General features: G+C 40.8%; 1 protein-coding gene across 1 annotated transcript in view; it reads left to right on the top strand.

The window, feature by feature from the left end:
• LOC110964770 (disks large-associated protein 1-like) overlaps positions 1 to 19,189 on the top strand; it is a 212,760-nt gene that overhangs the window by 177,282 nt on the left and 16,289 nt on the right. Inside the window, 4 exon segments of the mRNA XM_051953320.1 lie at positions 2,224 to 2,505; positions 3,360 to 3,492; positions 14,982 to 15,073; positions 15,461 to 15,613. Of these exon segments, the coding sequence (XP_051809280.1) occupies positions 2,224 to 2,505; positions 3,360 to 3,492; positions 14,982 to 15,073; positions 15,461 to 15,613 (660 nt within the window).

The raw sequence follows: 19,189 nt of genomic DNA, 5'->3' as shown, positions 1-19,189 counted from the left end.
TTGTTTTATAATGTGGAGGATAAACGCGCTGAAAGACAAGGTACAGTGCAATGCATAAATATTTGGACACTGACAAAATTTGCAACATTTCAGTTCTGTATACCACTACAATGGATTTGAAATGGAACAATGAAGATATACATTAAGCACAAAAGATGCCTGAAGAACAAGCAAGAAGTGAAGACAGCAGCTGTAGAGGCCTGGCAGAGCATCACCGGGAACCAAACCCAGCGTCTGATGATGTCTATGGGTTCCAGACCTCAGAGTGTCATTGACTGCAAAGGATTTGCAACCAAATATAATACATATATATATATATATATATATATATATATATATATATAATATATAAAATTGACAATTTGATTTATGATTATGTTTGTTTGTCCAATTACTTATGGCCCCTTAAAAAGGTGGAGGTAGGTTGTAATTCCGACACCATCCGCCTGATTTGAATGTTAATACCCTTAAATGAATTCCACTGGATGTTGTACAGAGCCAAAATGCTAAAAAAAAAAAAAATGGTGTCAATGTCGATATATTTATGGACCTGATTGTCTACTCTCGACAGTTCACTTGTCCAGCACAGGGCTGACACAGCAAAACAGACAACCATGCCCTCTCACACCTGGGCCATTCCACCTCAATTCACTGTTTTTAGTGAAGAATACTGACTGAGTTGACCGTGTGTCAAGGCACTGCACCACTTTGCTACCCTCTACTAAATATTATTTTTAGGTGTGTGAGCTTCTTTCAGTTAAATAATGACTTACACTACTCACAACAAGTTGGGGGGTATTGTGAGGTCCTCAGTGAATTTCATACTTAAGGTGTTTGTTTCCCTTTCAGTGATTTGGAGATAGGAAGGCAATTGTATAAGAGTGCTAGCCACACCTCATTTTGTATTTTCAACATAATGGTCTCACTGTGTACAGTGCGCCTTACACACTGGGGCCAATACCAAAAAAAAGACAAAAAGACAACCCTTTTCAATGTGGCATCAATTTCAATATTCTGGGGGTATAAAAAGCTGGTATTGTCTGTAAATCATTCCCAGTTCATCATTCAAGCAGCCATGAACACACGACGTCACTTAAAGGACGAGCAGCGCCACCTGGCCATAATGTGCCTTCAGGTTGGTAGCAGGCAGATGTTGCTCGTGAGCTTGGTGTGTCTCAAAGTGTCATCAGCAGACTTACACCAGGATAGAGGACTACTGACAGTGTTGGTGACAGACACATTAGTGGAGCTCCATGAATGATGGATCGCAATAATGACCAGTACCTAAGGACCAATGCACTCAGACACCGGTATGCAACTGCCACACCGCCTGTTTACGAGAAGTAAGGGGTACTAGGGTTTCCAGACAAACCATTCGCAACTGACTCCACCGCTTTGGCTTGAATGCCAGATGACCGTTGCAGGTGACTCCACTGACACCGAGACACCGCCATGAGCGTTTGCAGTGGGCACAAGACCATGTGACCTGGACAATGTAGCAGTGGTCTACCGTCCTGAATCTCGGATGAGTCTGATGAATCTCGGATTATCTTGCACAGAAATGATGGTCGTCAGACATCATCCCCCAATGCCACCAGCACACCCCCAACTTTCTGTTCATGGATGATAATGCTCCACCACGTGGTGCCAGAATTGTCACAGCTCGACTTCAGGAAGTCGAAGTGGCTCATATGGTCTGGCCAGCAATGTCCCCTGACACCCCCCCACCCCACCCCCCACCCCCCATGGAGCACATCTGGGACCAGCTGAAGCAGCGACTGGATGCTCGTACCTCACCCCCCACGTGACCTGGCAAAACTGCGTGTAGCACTTGTGGAGGAGTGGAACGCATTGCCTCAGAACAACATCATGAGGCTAGTTAGGAGCATGAGACGTTGCCGTCAAGCTGTCATTGCAGCAAATGGTGGAAACACTCGCTACTGACTTAATCAATTTTGGTTATTTGGGGCTATCTTTGTTATTGTATGAATTGTTGGGGTAATAAATATTGCACTAATGAAAATGATGCTTCTTCTCATTCATTAATAGTAATATCAAAGGGAACTATTACTTATTTCATTAAAATTCAGACCAAATAGGAAAAGTACTCATGTAAATAACAATATCGCTAACTTATTGTGAGTAGTATGAAAAACCTGCACTACTCACACAACTGTTTGTTTATTCTGTGAATTATTAAGATGTGTCCACATTTTTATTCAGGCAGATCTAGACATGCCAGACCTATTAGACACGCCTCTAGACTCCCCGGACGCTGACATGGAAGTCTTATCATCCGGTGCCATCTCTCGACAATATTCCCGTGATGCCGCCACCTCCACTGTCAGTATCCAGGGCTCAGGGAACCATTACCACGCCTGTGCCTCTGATGATTATGAGGATGTGGGCTTTGACCCATCCATCCTCCCTCCTCCAGACCCCTGGATAGACAGTGTAACAGATGACCACCTTGATGTCAGTTTCAACAGCTCTGCTATTTTGGAGGTATGTGGGAGCTCATTCAGTAATATGACTTAATTTAATTGAGTTAATTTTTTTAAATATTAAGTTTAGTTCGCTGTTGTTATATTGCTCCTTCAGCTGATTTTAAATTTAAGGCCTTCAGCTTTTGGTTCAGTGTCTGCTTGATAGGTGATCTTAGGACTGTACAGGCAATTGTGGATATTAGTGATGATTACATTGGAGTGTTAGTTGAAACTCAAAAAATGCTCCAATTGATTTGTTTGGCAACAGCACAGTATGACCATTCAGGCTTACAGGTGAAGGTCCAATGATGTGGTCTGTGATAAAACCAAACGCAAAAGCCAAAAATAAATCTTCTAGGAATAGCAGATATAACTTACTTAAATGACTTTGAACATGGTCTGTTAAGTTTAATTTTTGCATCATCCATAAACCAGTAATGTCATTAAAGTAAATGATATACTGTAATAAAAGCCACATAAATTTTGTGATCTGCAAAGTCTGTGCAGTCTCATCTTCTCCTTGCTGTCAAGAGGTAGCTTTCATGTTTTATAGTTTGCATGTGTGGAAATCCACATGCTCCCAGTATGGACAGAAGCAATACAAGTCTGTTGTCCATCCTGGAATATTTTCGGGCTTTATAAATCAAAAGTGGACAATATTTCAGTCTTGAAATCATATTTAGTGATACTTCATTTCTCAACTCTTCCAGGAAATTTGGATGTCGCAAAAAAAAAATGTAAAATCCACTATTAACACTGAATGCATGCACTGTGAGACCACATTAATTGTTTTGTTACATTACATGGAAAGCACAAAGTGCTAGTGTAAGTGTGTCTGTACTCTTTGTGAAAGTCTAAATAATTGAATATCAGGTGGTGCAGCGATCTGTGTGTCAGAGAGATGGACGCTGGTTCCTGAAGCTACTGCAAGCCGAGACTGACCGTATGGAAGGCTGGTGTCGCCAAATGGAGCTTGACCAGCGGGAAAATGACCTGCCTGAAGATAGTACGTCTGCCTGCCTGCCTGCCTGCCTATCTGTCTATCTGTTTGTCTGTTCATCTATGTCAGTGTTTCATTATGTTACTATCATCAATGAGTGCCTGTCAGCCAACAGTTAAATTGAAAAGTGTTTTTTTAGGTCTGAAGATGTAAAATTAGACAATATTTCACAAGAATACGAGAAACGGTCAGAGAACATTAATATTATCTTGTGTACCTGCATTTTATATATACAGGTGACAAATTACAATCATAAAGCTCTGAGTCTGTTCCAGTGTTAGGTTCAAACCTGAAGAATACAGGTCCTTCTCAAAAAATTAGCATATTGTGATAAAGTTCAGTATTTTCTGTAATGTACTGATAAACATTAGACTTTCATATATGTTAGATTCATTACACACAACTGAAGTAGTTCAAGCCTTTTATTGTTTTAATATTGATGATATTGGCCAAAAAGTAAAGAAAAACCAAAAATCCCTATCTCAAAAAATTAGCATATTATGAAAAGGTACTCTAAACGAGCTATTAACCTAATCATCTGAATCAACGAGTTAACTCTAAACACCAGCAAAAGATTCCTGAGGAATCCGTGTATCATTCGTTCATTCGTTTTTCAAAATAAAACCAAAACCAAAAAAACGAAATAACGACTCGTTTTTTTCAATATTTGTTTCCAGACCCAAAACGAAAAAACGGATAACGAATCTTTTTTCCGATTTTGTGCACAGTTGGAAAATGGACAAAACGGATAACAGGGTTAGAATAATAACTCTAATTTAGCTATTATTAGTACCCATTTCCCTATGTGCTTTGCTCGCGCAACAGAGTAGACGCCGCTCGGGCTGCTGCGCAGCGAGAAATACGGCCACCCTCTTGGTCCGGTCAGCCGCTCCACTCAGCGCTGTTTGACAGCGCATTTAATCCATCTTAACTCTGAATATTAAACTGATTTTCACGCGTTTTTATTTTTATTGTTTTTGCTGCAAACGTCATACATGTAGCTATGTGATACAGGACAAATGGTTCGGCGTATTTTAATATTCATAGCGGGATTAACAGTAATAGAATATTCTGATATTAAGCTCGACTGTAGACAGGTATTTTGCAAACACTGTAAACACACACACACTAATATATGTTAGAGAAGCAGATAATGGCAGTAAAGCCAATTATTTCAATAATTTGAAGGGATAAAAGTCCGGGATCTTTCTGCATGGAGTTTACATGTTCTCCCTGTGCTGAGAGAATCTTCTCAAAAACACGGCAGATATTCACTGAAAGAAGAAATGTATCAGCCCATCCAAGCTCAGCCATCTGATTTTTCTGAATGTCAGCCAGCTCTGAGGATTATGTTATAGTTGAGAAAGCTGCCTTACAGCTGTTTGCTGAGCCAAACATGGTCAGCATGTGACCAAAGTCTGTCCTCTAGAGATGTATAAGGCACAAAAGATACGACTCTCAGAGCCGATGCTTTGTAGTGAATCTGAAGAGCTGACTCCTAACGTATTTAATGGAGTATGGAGTTTAACACTGTCCTCACAGAAAACATGTTACTGGATCCTAGATTAAAGAAGCTTGCCTTCAGCGACAACGGAGCTGTTGATGAGACACTTCAGAGAATAAGAGCAGCAGTCTGACACCTCCACCATTAGAGGACCAAGTGGAGGAGGAACCTCAAACTTCTGCTGTGTGGAGCCTCTTTGATGGAAGAGCTACAGGAGATGATTCAGGAGAAATCCTGCAGCTGATGTGGTAATGGAGGATCATATCTAGAGGAAGCCCTCATCCAACCAGCAGACGACCCACTGAGCTGGAGCAGGACAAGGCCTCAGTCTGCCCCACCTGGTGAAGGTGATGGAGGAGAGACAACTTCTTCCATCTGAGAGAATCTTCTCAAAAACACGGCAGATATTCACTGAAAGAAGAAATGTATCAGCCCATCCAAGCTCAGCCATCTGATTTTTCTGAATGTCAGCCAGCTCTGAGGACATTTACACACGTGGACAAAATTGTTGGTACCCCTCAGTTAAAGAAGGAAAAACCCACAATTCTCACTGAAATCACTTGAAACTCACAAAAGTAACAATAAATAAAAATTTATTGAAAATTAAATAATCAAAAACAGCCATTACTTTTGAATTGTTGATTAACATAATTATTTAAAAAAAACAAACTAATGAAACAGGCCTGGACAAAAATGATGGTACCTCTATAAAAGATTGAAAACTATTTGACCAGAGTGACATGATTAACTCAGGTGTGTCATTTAATTGACATCACAGGTGTTTCCAAACTCATAATCAGTCAGTCTGCCTATTTAAAGGGAGACGAGTAGTCACCCTGCTGTTTGGTGAAAAGGTGTGTACCACACTGAACATGGACAACAGAAAGCGAAGGAGAGAATTGTCCCAGGACATCCGAAAAAAATTATAGACCAACATCTTAAAGGTAAAGGCTATAAGACCATCTCTAAACAGCTTGAAGTTCCTGTGACAACAGTGGCTCATATTATTCAGAAGTTCAAGACCCACGGGACAGTAGCCAACCTCCCTGGACGTGGCCGCAAGAGGAAAATTGATGACAAATTGAAGAGACGGATCGTTGGAATTGTATCCGAAGAGCCCAGAGCAACCTCCAAAGAAATTAAAGGTGAACTCCAAGGCCAAGGTACATCAGTGTCAGATCGCACCATTCGTCGTTGTTTGAGCCAAAGTGGACTTCATGGGAGACGACCAAGGAGGACACCACTGCTGAAAAAAACTCATAAAAAAGCCAGACTGGAATTGGCAAAAATGCATGTTGACAAGCCACAAAGCTTCTGGGAGAATGTCCTTTGGACAGATGAGACCAAACTGGAGCTTTTTGGTAAGGCACATCAACTCTATGTTCATAGACTCAAAAACCAAGCATACGAAGAAAAGAACACTGTCCCTACGGTGAAACATGGAGGAGGCTCAGTAATGTTTTGGGGCTGCTTTGCTGCATCTGGCACAGGGTGTCTTGAAAATGTGCAAGGTACGATGAAATCTGAAGACTATCAAGGCATTCTGGAGAGAAATGTGCTGCCTAGTGTCAGAAAGCTTGGTCTCAGTCGCAGGTCATGGGCCTTCCAACAGGACAACGATCCAAAACACACAGCCAAAAACACCCAAGAATGGCTGAGAGAAAAGCGTTGGACTATTCTAAAGTGGCCTTCTATGAGCCCAGATCTGAATCCCATTGAACATATGTGGAAGGAGCTGAAACATGCCATTTGGAGAAGACACCCATCAAACCTGAGACAACTGGAGCTGTTTGCTCATGAGGAGTGGGCCAAAATACCTGTTGACAGCTGCAGAACGCTCATTGACAAATACAGAAATCGTTTAATTGCAGTGATTGCCTCAAAAGGTTGTGCAACAAAATATTAAGTTATGGGTACCATCATTTTTGTCCAGCCCTATTTCATTAGTTTGTTTTTTAAAATAATTATGTTAATCAACAATTCAAAAGTGATGGCTGATTTTGATTATTTAATTTTCAATAAATTTTTATTTATTGTTACTTTTGTGAGTTTCAAGTGATTTCAGTGAGAATTGTGGGTTTTTCCTTCTTTAACAGAGGGGTACCAACAATTTTGTCCACGTGTGTATACTGTTTGAATACTGAGTCTGGATCTGGTTCTGTGGGTTCATGTGCAGAGTTTTGTTCATTTATTTTTTGTGCAAAAACAGTTTGGTTGAAATAATAAACAAAAGCAAGAATACCTGTTTTTGTAACAGAGCAAATGTACAAAATGAGTCAATTATAAGGCTTCTCATAAAAACACTGAATGAAAAAGAGTTTGTCAAAACACAAATGATTCATATTTGCCAGGTTAGGCAAAAACATGAGACTACAAAGAATAATAAATTAGGAGCCATTTGGGAGCCGAAAGAACCGGCTTTTCTTTGGAAGCAGTGCCAAAAGCTCTCTGAAAAAGAGCCGAACTTCCATCACTACTGTCCTCTCTGTCCCTCATCTCTCAGCTGCTTTTTGAAGGCAGAGCTGCGATGCGATTCAGCGACGTCATTGGCTGGGTAGCGTCACGTGGGATGCCTGAACTCGTACATAATTGGTCTGTGGGTTTCTGAGCCGATAGACCAATGATAAACACTGGAAAGCTGCCCCGGTAAAATAGAAGCGACCTGTCAAATTTACACCCGTATAGACGGCGTCTGGGTCCGGATCCGGACCGCGGTCGGCCTTTAGTGAGCCCTGTTCTCAGCCAGACACCTTCTCCTGTCCCATACAGCTTCACCGCTTCCTGACACAGAGAAAAGTGAACGTTATGTCAAAAAAACATACTAATACATGTGTTTGCGCATTTTTAAGTGGTTATATGGAAATTCGGACCGTATCTTTTGTGCCTTATACATCTGTAGAGGACAGACTGTGGTCACATGCTGACCATGTTTGGCTCAGCAAACAGCTGTAAGGCAGCTTTCTCAACTATGAACATAATCAAAATATGTTTTGAGAACGGCTCAAACAAGCAGCAGCTCAGCTCTCCCATTAAGCTGCAGAGATATTAGGGGAGTGATATGAGACAGACAAAAATGTAAAAGTGTTCAAATGTTTACATTTATGAGATTTAATTATTGTTAAAGATGTATAGAAGTTGATTCAGGTTGTTCAGTCATGCTTTTTTAAGTTCTACACTTTATTTTAAGATATACAGTTATATATAAGTTATTTATTAATAAATGTCAAAATGTTTTTGAACCGTACTGAATTTATTTGAGGGTCAGTTTTTGATTTCAGGCAGACTCTAATAAAACTACCAGGTTACATCAGCATATATCACAGTAACTCAAGTTAGACATTATGATGTTCTGGACCTTTGCTGACTGGACCTCTCTGAATTTTAGCTGAATACCCCTGGCTTAGAAGAAGAGGGACATGAGTCTGGAACTTCTAATGACCCAACATCAGTCAGTGGAGAAAAAATAAGAAAAAGAAAGCAAAGCTAAATGAAACTATTTCAGTGTTTTAATAAGCCTGTTGCTTGTCCTGTGAATACTGCCACTTTCGGGAACACTACAGCTGGAGCTAAGGTTAAAGTTTAGGAAAGGGAGCCTGATGAAGCGGAAACATCAGCTCTACCTGATGAAGAGGAAACATCAGGTCTACCTGATGGCAGGAGGAGGAGCTGCTGACGCTATAATGTCTATAAGTATCTAATTGGTAGTTTGAAATAAAGGAGCTGCTGCTGCTGCGTGTGTGTGTGTGTGTGTGTGTGTGTGTGTGTGTGTGTGTGTGTGTGTGTGTGTGTGTGTGTGTGTGTGTGTGTGTGTGTGTGTGTGTGCGCGCGCGCGCGGGGGGGGACATGTGAGTGCACGCGCACATATATGAGAACCTGACCTGGCTTTGGTTTATGAGGTTGGAGTATACCCACTAGAAAAAACTAGACTACACCACTGGTTATGACTGTCATTACTGTGTACACGACTTGCTTTGATTTAGAGTTAGGGGAAGTGCAGTGGGGGCAGGCAATACAATGAAAGTCAGTCTGTCTGTGAATGCCAGCGCAAGAGCTTTATTGTGATGGGCAGGAGCTTTATTGTGCACTGGCAGGCTCCAAAGCCCCGCCCACCAATGAAACGGAATATTGAGTCGTATTTTCATTTTGGGGGTGAAAACGAAAAAACGAACCGTTTCCTGTTTTTTTGTTCAAAACGAAAAAACGAAAAAACGAACCGTTTCCTGTTTTTTTGTTTTTTGACCAAAACGAAAAAACGAAAAAACGGCTTGATTTTTTGTTTCTGCTTGTGTCTTTTATAGTCAGGAAACAAACGGATAAAACGCACCTTGTCCGTTTAGAGTACCTTTTCATAATATGCTAATTTTTTGAGATAGGGATTTTTGGTTTTTCTTTACTTTTTGGCCAATATCATCAATATTAAAACAATAAAAGGCTTGAACTACTTCAGTTGTGTGTAATGAATCTAACATATATGAAAGTCTAACGGACAAGGTACGTTTTATCCGTTTGATTCCTGGCTATAAAACACACAAGCAGAAACAAAAAAACAAGCCGTTTTTTCGTTTTTTCGTTTTGAGCAAAAAACAAAAAAACAGGAAACGGTTCGTTTTTTCGTTTTTTCGTTTTGAACAAAAAACAATAAAAGAGGAAACGGTTGGTTTTTTCGTTTTTTCGTTTTCACCCCCAAAATGAAAATACGACTCAATATTCCGTTTCATTGGTGGGCGGGGCTTCGGAGCCTGCCGGTGCACAATAAAGCTCCTGCCCATCACAATAAAGCTCCTGCGCTGGCATTCATAGACAGACTGACTTTCATTGTATTGCCTGCCCCCACTGCACTTCCCCTAACTCTAAATCAAAGCAAGTCGTGTACACAGTAATGACAGTCATAACCAGTGGTGTAGTCTAGTTTTTTCTAGTGGGTATACTCCAACCTCATAAACCAAAGCCAGGTCAGGTCAACGCTGCTCGGGGTATTGTGCAGCGAGAAATACGGCCGCCGTCTTGGTCCGGTCAGCCGCTCCACTCAGCGCTGTTTGACAGCACATTTAATCCATCTTAACTCTGAATATTAAAATGATTTTCACGCGTTTTTTATTTTTATTTTTTTGCTACAAACGTCATACATGTAGCTATGATCAGTGATGTAGTCTACGTGATACGCAGGTATACACCCCACCACTAGAAAATTTTCCAAATTTCTGTATACCCACTTAAAAATGCGCAAAGATACGTATACCCAGGGGTGTAAACACGCAGGTATACGCCTTATACCCACTAGAAAAGGTCCCGAATTTCCATATAACCACTTAAAAATGCGCAAGCACATGTATTAGTATGTTTTTTTTTGACATAACGTTCATTTTTCTCTGTGTCAGGAAGCGGTGAAGCTGTATGGGACGGGGGAAGGTGTCTGGCTGAGAACAGGGCTTATGAAAGGCCGACCGCGGTCCGGATCCGGACCCAGACGCCGTCTATACGGGTGTAAATTTGACAGGTCGCTTCTATTTTACCGGTGCAGGGTACAGCTTTCCAGTGTTTATCATTGGTCTATCGGCTCAGAAACGCACAGACCAATTATGTACGAGTTCAGGCATCCCACGTGACGCTACTCAGCCAATGACGTCACTGAATCGCATCGCAGCTCTGCCTTCAAAAAGCAGCTGAGAGATGAGGGACAGAGAGGACAGTAGTGATGGAAGTTCAGCTCTTTTCAGAGAGCTTTTGGCACGGCTTCCAAAGAAAAGCCGGTTCTTTCGGCTCCCAAACGGCTCCTAATTTATTATTCTTTGTAGCCTCATGTTTTTGCCTAACCTGGCAAATATGAATCATTTGTGTTTTGACGAACTCTTTTTCATTCAGTGTTTTTATGAGAAGCCTTATAATTGACTCATTTTGTACATTTGCTCTGTTACAAAAACAGGTATTCTTGCTTTTGTTTATTATTTCAACCAAACTTTTTTGCACAAAAAATAAATGAACAAAACTCTGCATATGAACCCACAGAACCAGAACAGAACCAGAACCAGACTCAGTATTCAAACAGTATAAATGTCCTCAGAGCAGGCTGACATTTAGAAAAAATCAGATGGCTGAGCTTGGATGGGCTGATACATTTCTTCTTTCAGTGAATATCTGCCGTGTTTTTGAGAAGATTCTCTCAGATGGAAGAAGTTGTCTCTCCTCCATCACCTTCACCAGGTGGGGCAGACTGAGGCCTTGTCCTGCTCCAGCTCAGTGGGTCGTCTGCTGGTTGGATGAGGGCTTCCTCTAGATATGATCCTCCATTACCACATCAGCTGTAGGATTTCTCTTGAATCATCTCCTGTAGCTCTTCCATCAAAGAGCCTCCACACAGCAGAAGTTTGAGGTTCCTCCTCCACTTGGTCCTCTAATGGTGGAGGTGTCAGACTGCTGCTGCTGCTCATATTCTCTGAAGTGTCTCATCAACAGCTCTGTTGTCACTGAAGGCAAGCTTCTTTAATCTAGGATCCAGTAACATGTTTTCTGCGAGGACAGTGTTAAACTCCATACTCCATTAAATACGTTAGGAGTCGGCTCTTCAGATTCACTACAAAGCATCGGCTCTGAGAGTCCTATCTTTTGTATCTTATTTATTAATAAATGTCAAAATGTTTTTGAACCGTACTGAATTTATTTGACGGTCAGTTTTTGATTACAGGCAGACTCTAATAAAACTACCAGGTTACATCAGCATATATCACAGTAACTCAAGTTAGACATTATGATGTTCTGGACCTTTGCTGACTGGACCTCTCTGAATTTTAGCTGAATACCACTGGCTTAGAAGAAGAGGGACATGAGTCTAGAACTTCTAATGATCCAACATCAGTCAGTGGAGAAAAAATAAGAAAAAGAAAGCAAAGCTAAATGAAACTATTTCAGTGTTTTAATAAGCCTGTTGCTTGTCCTGTGAATACTGCCGCTTTAGGGAACACTACAGCTGGAGCTAAGGTTAAAGTTTAGGAAAGGGAGCCTGATGAAGAGGAAACACCAGCTCTACCTGATGGCAGGAGGAGGAGCTGCTGACGCTATAATGTCTATAAGTATCTAATTGGTAGTTTGAAATAAAGGAGCTGCTGCTGCTGCTGCGTGTGTGTGTGTGTGTGTGTGTGTGTGTGTGTGTGTGTGTGTGTGTGTGTGTGTGTGTGTGTGCGCGCGCGCGCGCGCGCGGACATGTGAGTGCACGCGCACATATATGAGAACCTGACCTGGCTTTGGTTTATGAGGTTGGAGTATACCCACTAGAAAAAACTAGACTACACCACTGGTTATGACTGTCATTACTGTGTACACGACTTGCTTTGATTTAGAGTTAGGGGAAGTGCAGTGGGGGCAGGCAATACAATGAAAGTCAGTCAGTCTATGAATGCCAGCGCAGGAGCTTTATTGTGATGGGCAGGAGCTTTATTGTGCACCGGCAGGCTCCGAAGCCCCGCCCACCAATGAAACGGAATATTGAGTCGTATTTTCATTTTGGGGGTGAAAACGAAAAAAACGAAAAAACCAACCGTTTCCTCTTTTATTGTTTTTTGTTCAAAACGAAAAAACGAAAAAACGAACCGTTTCCTGTTTTTTTTGTTTTATGCTCAAAATGAAAAAACGAAAAAACGGCTTGTTTTTTTGTTTCTGCTTGTGTCTTTTATAGCCGGGAATCAAACGGATAAAACGTACCTTGTCCGTTTATCAGTACATTACAGAAAATACTGAACTTTATCACAATATGCTAAGTTTTTGAGAAGGACCTTTACACAGACAGCACAGGAAGAAAGGACAGCACTCACGAGCTCCGGTCTTTTACTTGCGCACAAGGAGAGAGATAGAGACTACAGCTCTGCAGTATGCATCGCTACAGACTCACAAGCTCTGGAGAGCCTGCCTCTCTCCTTGTCCTTTTATTTCCTTCTCACACAATGATACGATACAGAGGAGTCATCATACGTCAGTCGTAAGATATCAGAGCAGTACAAAGACAGAACATGTGTTACTTGCATGATCTTATCATAAGAGCGAGTCAGCTCACTATAGGAACAAGTCAGCTTTGTTCTTAGCTTAGAATGCTGATGGTAGTCCTCATTTCTTCATACTCACTCAATGATAACCTGAAATCAACATAAGTATAAGTGTAATTCTTCTAACATCCAGTGTTCATGGTAAATGGTCTGTATTTATATAGCGCTTTTGCTATACCTGCAAGGTACCCAAAGTGCTTTACAAGATACGTCACATTCACCCATTCACACACACATATGGCAGAAGCTGCCATGCAAGGCGCTAACCACGACCCCATCAGGAGCAATTAGGGGATAGGTGTCTCGCTCAGGGACACCTCGACATGAGCACAACGGGCCGAGGATCGAACCGGCAACCCTCCGGTTACAAGACGGCCACTCTACCCACTGAGCTATGCCACCCCTCATGACCAAAGCACAGTGCAGTCATGTGCATGCAAAAGATTGGAGCAGTAAGTCCACATGATGTTGCATGATCAACATGGGGACCTGAGTTAAATACAGTTTTGAGACCACTCTTGCAGGTGCACAATTGCAAATTCACTAGGGAACTGCAGAATCCGTACCATGTTAAAGTCTTCAAGTATCTTAATGAACAGGCCCGGGAAAATCCAGCCTTCATGTTAAAGATCAATACTTTATAATTAGAGAGGCTAGGGCTGTGACCCAGAGACCAAACACCTATGAAAAAGCACGCTAGACTCTATAATGTCCTTTGGGAGAGCAGTCGGTGCAGATGACCTTAACTGTGGAATCATGATACCATTTTCATGGTGTGTTCATAAAGCAGGAGTCTTTCTTTGGTCTTGCCAACACAATCATCACTCTGCTCTATTCACCAGAACTGTCTCCCTGCGGCTTCCTCCTTCTCTCCAAAATGAAATTCGAGTTGAGCGACTTTAACACAGTGGAAGAGATTCAGCAAACATTGCTGGTGCTTGATGAACTTACAGAACAGGACTTCCAGAGAGTGTTTTAAACATAGCAGCATATCATGGTGTAAACACACTACTTAAAAGGTGATAGAGTCCAGTTTTAAATTAGCAGTGTTTTTTTTTTGCTTTTTTTAGGCACAGACTCATAATTATATGATTGCGCCTTCCAACGGTGGAATCAACACAAAGTGTCTTAGTAAGGTGCTGGTACAACATATGACACCAGAACAGTTTCAACAGCGCTGTCCAAGTCTCTGGAAGTGGCAGGACACTCTTTCAGAAGATATTCGTATATTTGGTGTTTAATGATTTTAGAGGAGAGCCTTGTCTAACATACCAGTCCAAAATCCCCCAAATGTGTTCAGTTGGGTTGAGATCTGATCATTTAGTGACCCCTCATGCCCTATGGATGGGGGCATTGGCATCCTGGAAGAGACCACTCCCATCAGGATAGGATGATTTGATCATAAGATAAAGGTGATACAGTGACTCTTTCTTTTAAGGGGACAAGTGAGTCCAAACAATGCCAGTCAAGATTCCCTCAACAGTATGACAGAGTCACTGGTCAAGGGTTCAGGTTTTTCTTTTATTTTTCACCTGTCTATATTTTATGATTTCCTGACTTATTAATCATCTCCCGACCTTTTTTGAAGATTATGAAAATATTTCAAGTTTAAGAGAAACTTTAGTTTCGAAAAACATGATGCAGTCTTCATTTTTGTGTATGATTAAGCTGCCACATCCATTACTGTAAAGTTCACTCATACAGTCTCAGTCATCAGAAAATTCCGTTTCAGAAGCAAGGGTGTGCTCTGGGACTGAATAAAATCCTGTCGTACACCCACAGCAGGTGTCCCTGAGAAAAAATCCCTTGAAAACTAATAATTGCATGCAAAAGAGCATCCACAGTTCATATATTGTATATCAACACATGGCAGTCAACAGTGAATTGTGCATTTTCTTAAGAACAGATGTATGTAACATAGATTAGTCTTCTTCTAACCCCTATGTCTATGCTCATAGTTCTTGGGAAGATGAGGAGTGCTGTGGGAAGTGCTCAGCTTCTGATGTCCCAGAAGTTTCAACAGTTCAGGGAGCTGTGTGAGGAGAACCTGGTTAGTCTGGAACACTTAGAACATGCGATCAGTAATGTACAAAAATGTTTATCTTTAACTTTGTATGTAATGTATGTTTGAACAAACTAATTCCAGTCTGTAAATATATTCCTTCTGTTCTTTTTCCTTTCCATGGTAACCCTCTATGTTATCCTGTATTTTGTTTTTTTTTGCCACTTCTTTTTATTAGTTCCTTTCTCCTTAATCTCATGATAGTTTCCATACTACCTTTTATGTATATATAGTTTTAGGAACACCCTTTATCATGCTTGAAGAATAAACTTGAAAATTACCTAATGTGTAGAACTTTTCTTTGCCATTTTTGACTTCCTTGCTTTCATCTTACTACTACTTTCTTCCCCTGCTTCTGCTTTTTTACTTTCACAGAACCCCAACGCCCATCCTCGTCCGGTGGCCTCAGACCTGGCTGGTTTTTGGGATATGCTTCAGCTGTCAATTGAGAACATAAGCCTCAAGTTTGATGAGCTTCACCAGCTGAGGGCCAACAACTGGAGACCCTTGGATCCTCCTGAGAGAAAGGTACACACATAAACCATTAGCATTGCAGCAGGTCGAGTGGTTGCCCTGAATGGCTGCTTAACGTTGTGATATTTCTTTCATTCCGTGACTCAAATGAATGTGACTCATGAATGTTGAACTTGGCAACAAATTACTTTCTGTGTGAGTTTATCTGTGGTGCACAGAGTCATATTTCACCGCTCTTCTGCTCAATTGTAATATCAATTTCCAAATCTAATTTACTCAAACAGTCTTTTGTACCCTGGCTTTCTCTCCAAAGCAAACTCAGAGCCTGTAGAACCTTTTTTTGTTGTTGTTACATAACTATCAAGCAGGCTCAACTGTAATCAATGATTCCTGACCAACTTTTAGGTAAAATTAGCACAATTGTGTATACCCATGATTTTTATTTCTTTTTAAAACACAATTGTATTTTAAAGAAAATCTATAATAAATAGAGTAAACTGAAATAAGCTAAGCTAGTGTAATAAGTGTTTTCTGTCTTATTTACATGAGAGTCATATCACGGATTCTCTTTGTTTGAACAAAAAATAACTAATACTTTTTCTGTAATAAATGAAAGTGTAATAGAGGGACTGAGTGAAGATCCCCCACCTGATAAGGGGCAAGATTACTATTTTAGTTTCAGTCAAAGTAATATAAGCCTGAAAGATTGAATTTCACATGACACATACTTTACTGAACTAAAATTCTAATGTGAGTGAACAAAAATGATGTAGAACAGTAGTCTATATGGTCCTGAGTTTACTAGAATAAAATAGAATAGAATATCATAATGTCATCATACATGGTATGACGAAACTATAAACAGCTTCCACTGGACGGTGCACGACAACAAGCATAAAGAGATAAAATGTCAACATTAAATAATAAAATCAAATGTACCTATATAACAAAACAACATAAAATTGACAACTGCAGAAGAGGCCAGATATATACAATATGAGCGGTAAATGAGAAGAATAAGAGCCAGTACATAGAATAAATATGTCAGTAAATTGCACATATGGGAGATTACAAACCTAATCAGTAGGCAGTTTAATACTTAGTATGACAATTGAGTCATAATAGGTTTAAGATATTTATTAGCAAACAATGTTTATTTTAGGGCCACTATAAATTGTGAGTTTTGGTGTGCCCAAACACTCTTTCAGACATGCACTTATTGATATCGATCTTGGCTTAATGTTTGGACTGAAGTCAGTCGCTTTACAAACAGTATGTAGGTGCAGGAATTAAAGAATAGTCACATCATTTGCCATTCAATCAGATTTTATTAATATAGCAATTTTCATACAAATGTAACACGAAGTGCTTTACAGATGAAAGAAATAAAACAAAACAATACAAACAATAGCTCCATTTAACTGCTGGATACAAAATGTCTCCTACATTACGGAAACTCCATTCTGAGTGTTTGTGCAGTTCAGTCTTCATGCTTCCACATCACATTTGCAAAGTGATTATTGGATTGGATTATTAGATTACAAGTGGTTCCAAACGACTTGTGATGCCACAATCTTTCTAATAAGATCACACTTATTAGTCAGGCTTTACATAAGCTCAGAGAAATTTTCCACTTTTAGCAGAAGAATTTGAAGTGATATCCAGTGATATCATGCTGTACAGTGAAGACAGCAGTGAGGGACCTATGGTGAAACGCCTGGTGATCACTTTTTGCTGTCCATTCACAACTCAAAGATCATGGGACAGAGTTCCTACAGTTTGGTGCTGTTATGGTGCCACTGTGACAATTGCTGGCTTTTTGTTCTATTTCATGCAGATAGTGCAAGACGAACTGATGGCACTTCACTGCTGGCCTGCACATATTTTTTCAAATTTCCATTGTTGATAATTGATGCATTTGTTGCACAGTTTGGCATATCTCAAAATGGAGATCCTAATCTGTGACAGATTGAGACTAAGATTGTCAAACATTGTGTGTTACATGACATGAACCCTCTCTATGGTGAAACACATGCTCTACAAATCTTTAAGTGTATTTCTGAATCTTTTTCGAATATCTCCTGCCTGTTCCGTCACTCTCTCTCAGCAGTATCTGTTGGAGCTTTGCATCATTGTGAATATTGACTTTGTTAGCTTTCTCATTGTTGTTTTTTCTTTCTTGTGTGTGTGTGTGTGTGTGTGTGTGTGTGTGTGTGTGTGTGTGTGTGTGTGTGTGTGTGTGTGTGTGTGTGTGTGTGTGTGTGTGTGTGTGTGTGTGTGCCCGCACGCGCGCGTGTGCGTGTTGACAGTGAAGACGCTTGCAAACCGCCACGCATCAATCAGCATATCAGCAATGCCAGCACCACCACAGGGCCTTGATCCTTCTAGGCCGTGAATCCATCATGTGTCTTTCCATCCATCTGCCCATGCTTCCTTCTGCTACCTACCACCAACCTCACCATGTGTGGCTTTTTATTTTGTGTGTTGTAGCTGTCAACATATTTAACATGATGAAATAAAATAAATGCACAAACAGACCCTGATACAGGATAGACTTCCATGAAATCAACTAAAATATCTACCTATGTAAACCTATTATAACACCAAATTACCCACCTTGCATGCATGCAAAAACCTGTAAGACTGTAGAGGTTGTCACTCGCAAGCACGCATTTGTTTGTAACGTATAATAAATATTCTAGGTGTCCCCATACAGAGACATTATTATAATGATAGTGGATAGAGATTTTAGACATATAGGGATCAAGTTAAGAACAGTAAAACAGTATGTTAAGTCACTGCAGCTTGCTTATTTAAAGGGGAACTTCGTTTTTTTTTCAACCTTGGGTCTGTTTTCATATGGCATTTCATACATGTGAGTGATGGAGAAATTAATTTTCAACATAGCTCCAGTATTTAGCCAGGCAGGCAGCTTCGCAGCTCAGCTAGCGAAAAGTATGGGGCAACTTGCACCCCGCGTCAAAATCCGCCCCTGACGTGCTTTTTCCCCACACTGACCGGCTCATATAGTCTCAACGAGTGTCCCACAACATGCTAGAGATGAGAAGTGAACGAAAACCTCCACATTACTTGGCGATCGCTATTTGTTGTGGTCTGTATCCAAATCTCGGGACGCGAGAAAGCAAATCTCGTTCAGTTGTTTCCCCCACCGGTATTTTGGTGCGAGCTATCGCGTGATTTCGGAACGAGATTTGCTTTCTCGCGTCCCGAGTATTGGATACAGACCACAACAAATAGCGATCGCCAAGTAATGTGGAGGTTTTCGTTCACTTCTCATCTCTAGTATGTTGTGGGACACTCGTTGAGACTGTCCGAGCCGGTCAGTGTGGGGAAAAAAAGCACGTTAGGGTGGACTTTGACGCGGGGGTGCAAGTTGCCCCATACTTTTCGCTAGCTGAGCTGCCTGCCTGGCTAAATACTGGAGCTATGTTGAAAATTCATTTCTCCATCACTCACATGTATGAAATGCCATATGAAAACAGACCCCAGGTTGAAAAAAAAACGAAGTTCCCCTTTAACGCATTATGTCAGAAAAAAATCATTATGCAAGCTGCCTAGCCCATCTTGCCTCATCTGTAGTTATTACATGTATCATATCTTCCAATCAAA

Source organism: Acanthochromis polyacanthus, chromosome 9 (genome assembly GCF_021347895.1).
Source record: "Acanthochromis polyacanthus isolate Apoly-LR-REF ecotype Palm Island chromosome 9, KAUST_Apoly_ChrSc, whole genome shotgun sequence".
In the NCBI taxonomy this organism is placed as follows: Eukaryota; Metazoa; Chordata; class Actinopteri; family Pomacentridae; genus Acanthochromis; species Acanthochromis polyacanthus.
Note: the sequence above shows the minus strand (reverse complement) of the source record. Positions and strands in the feature narration are given on the sequence as shown.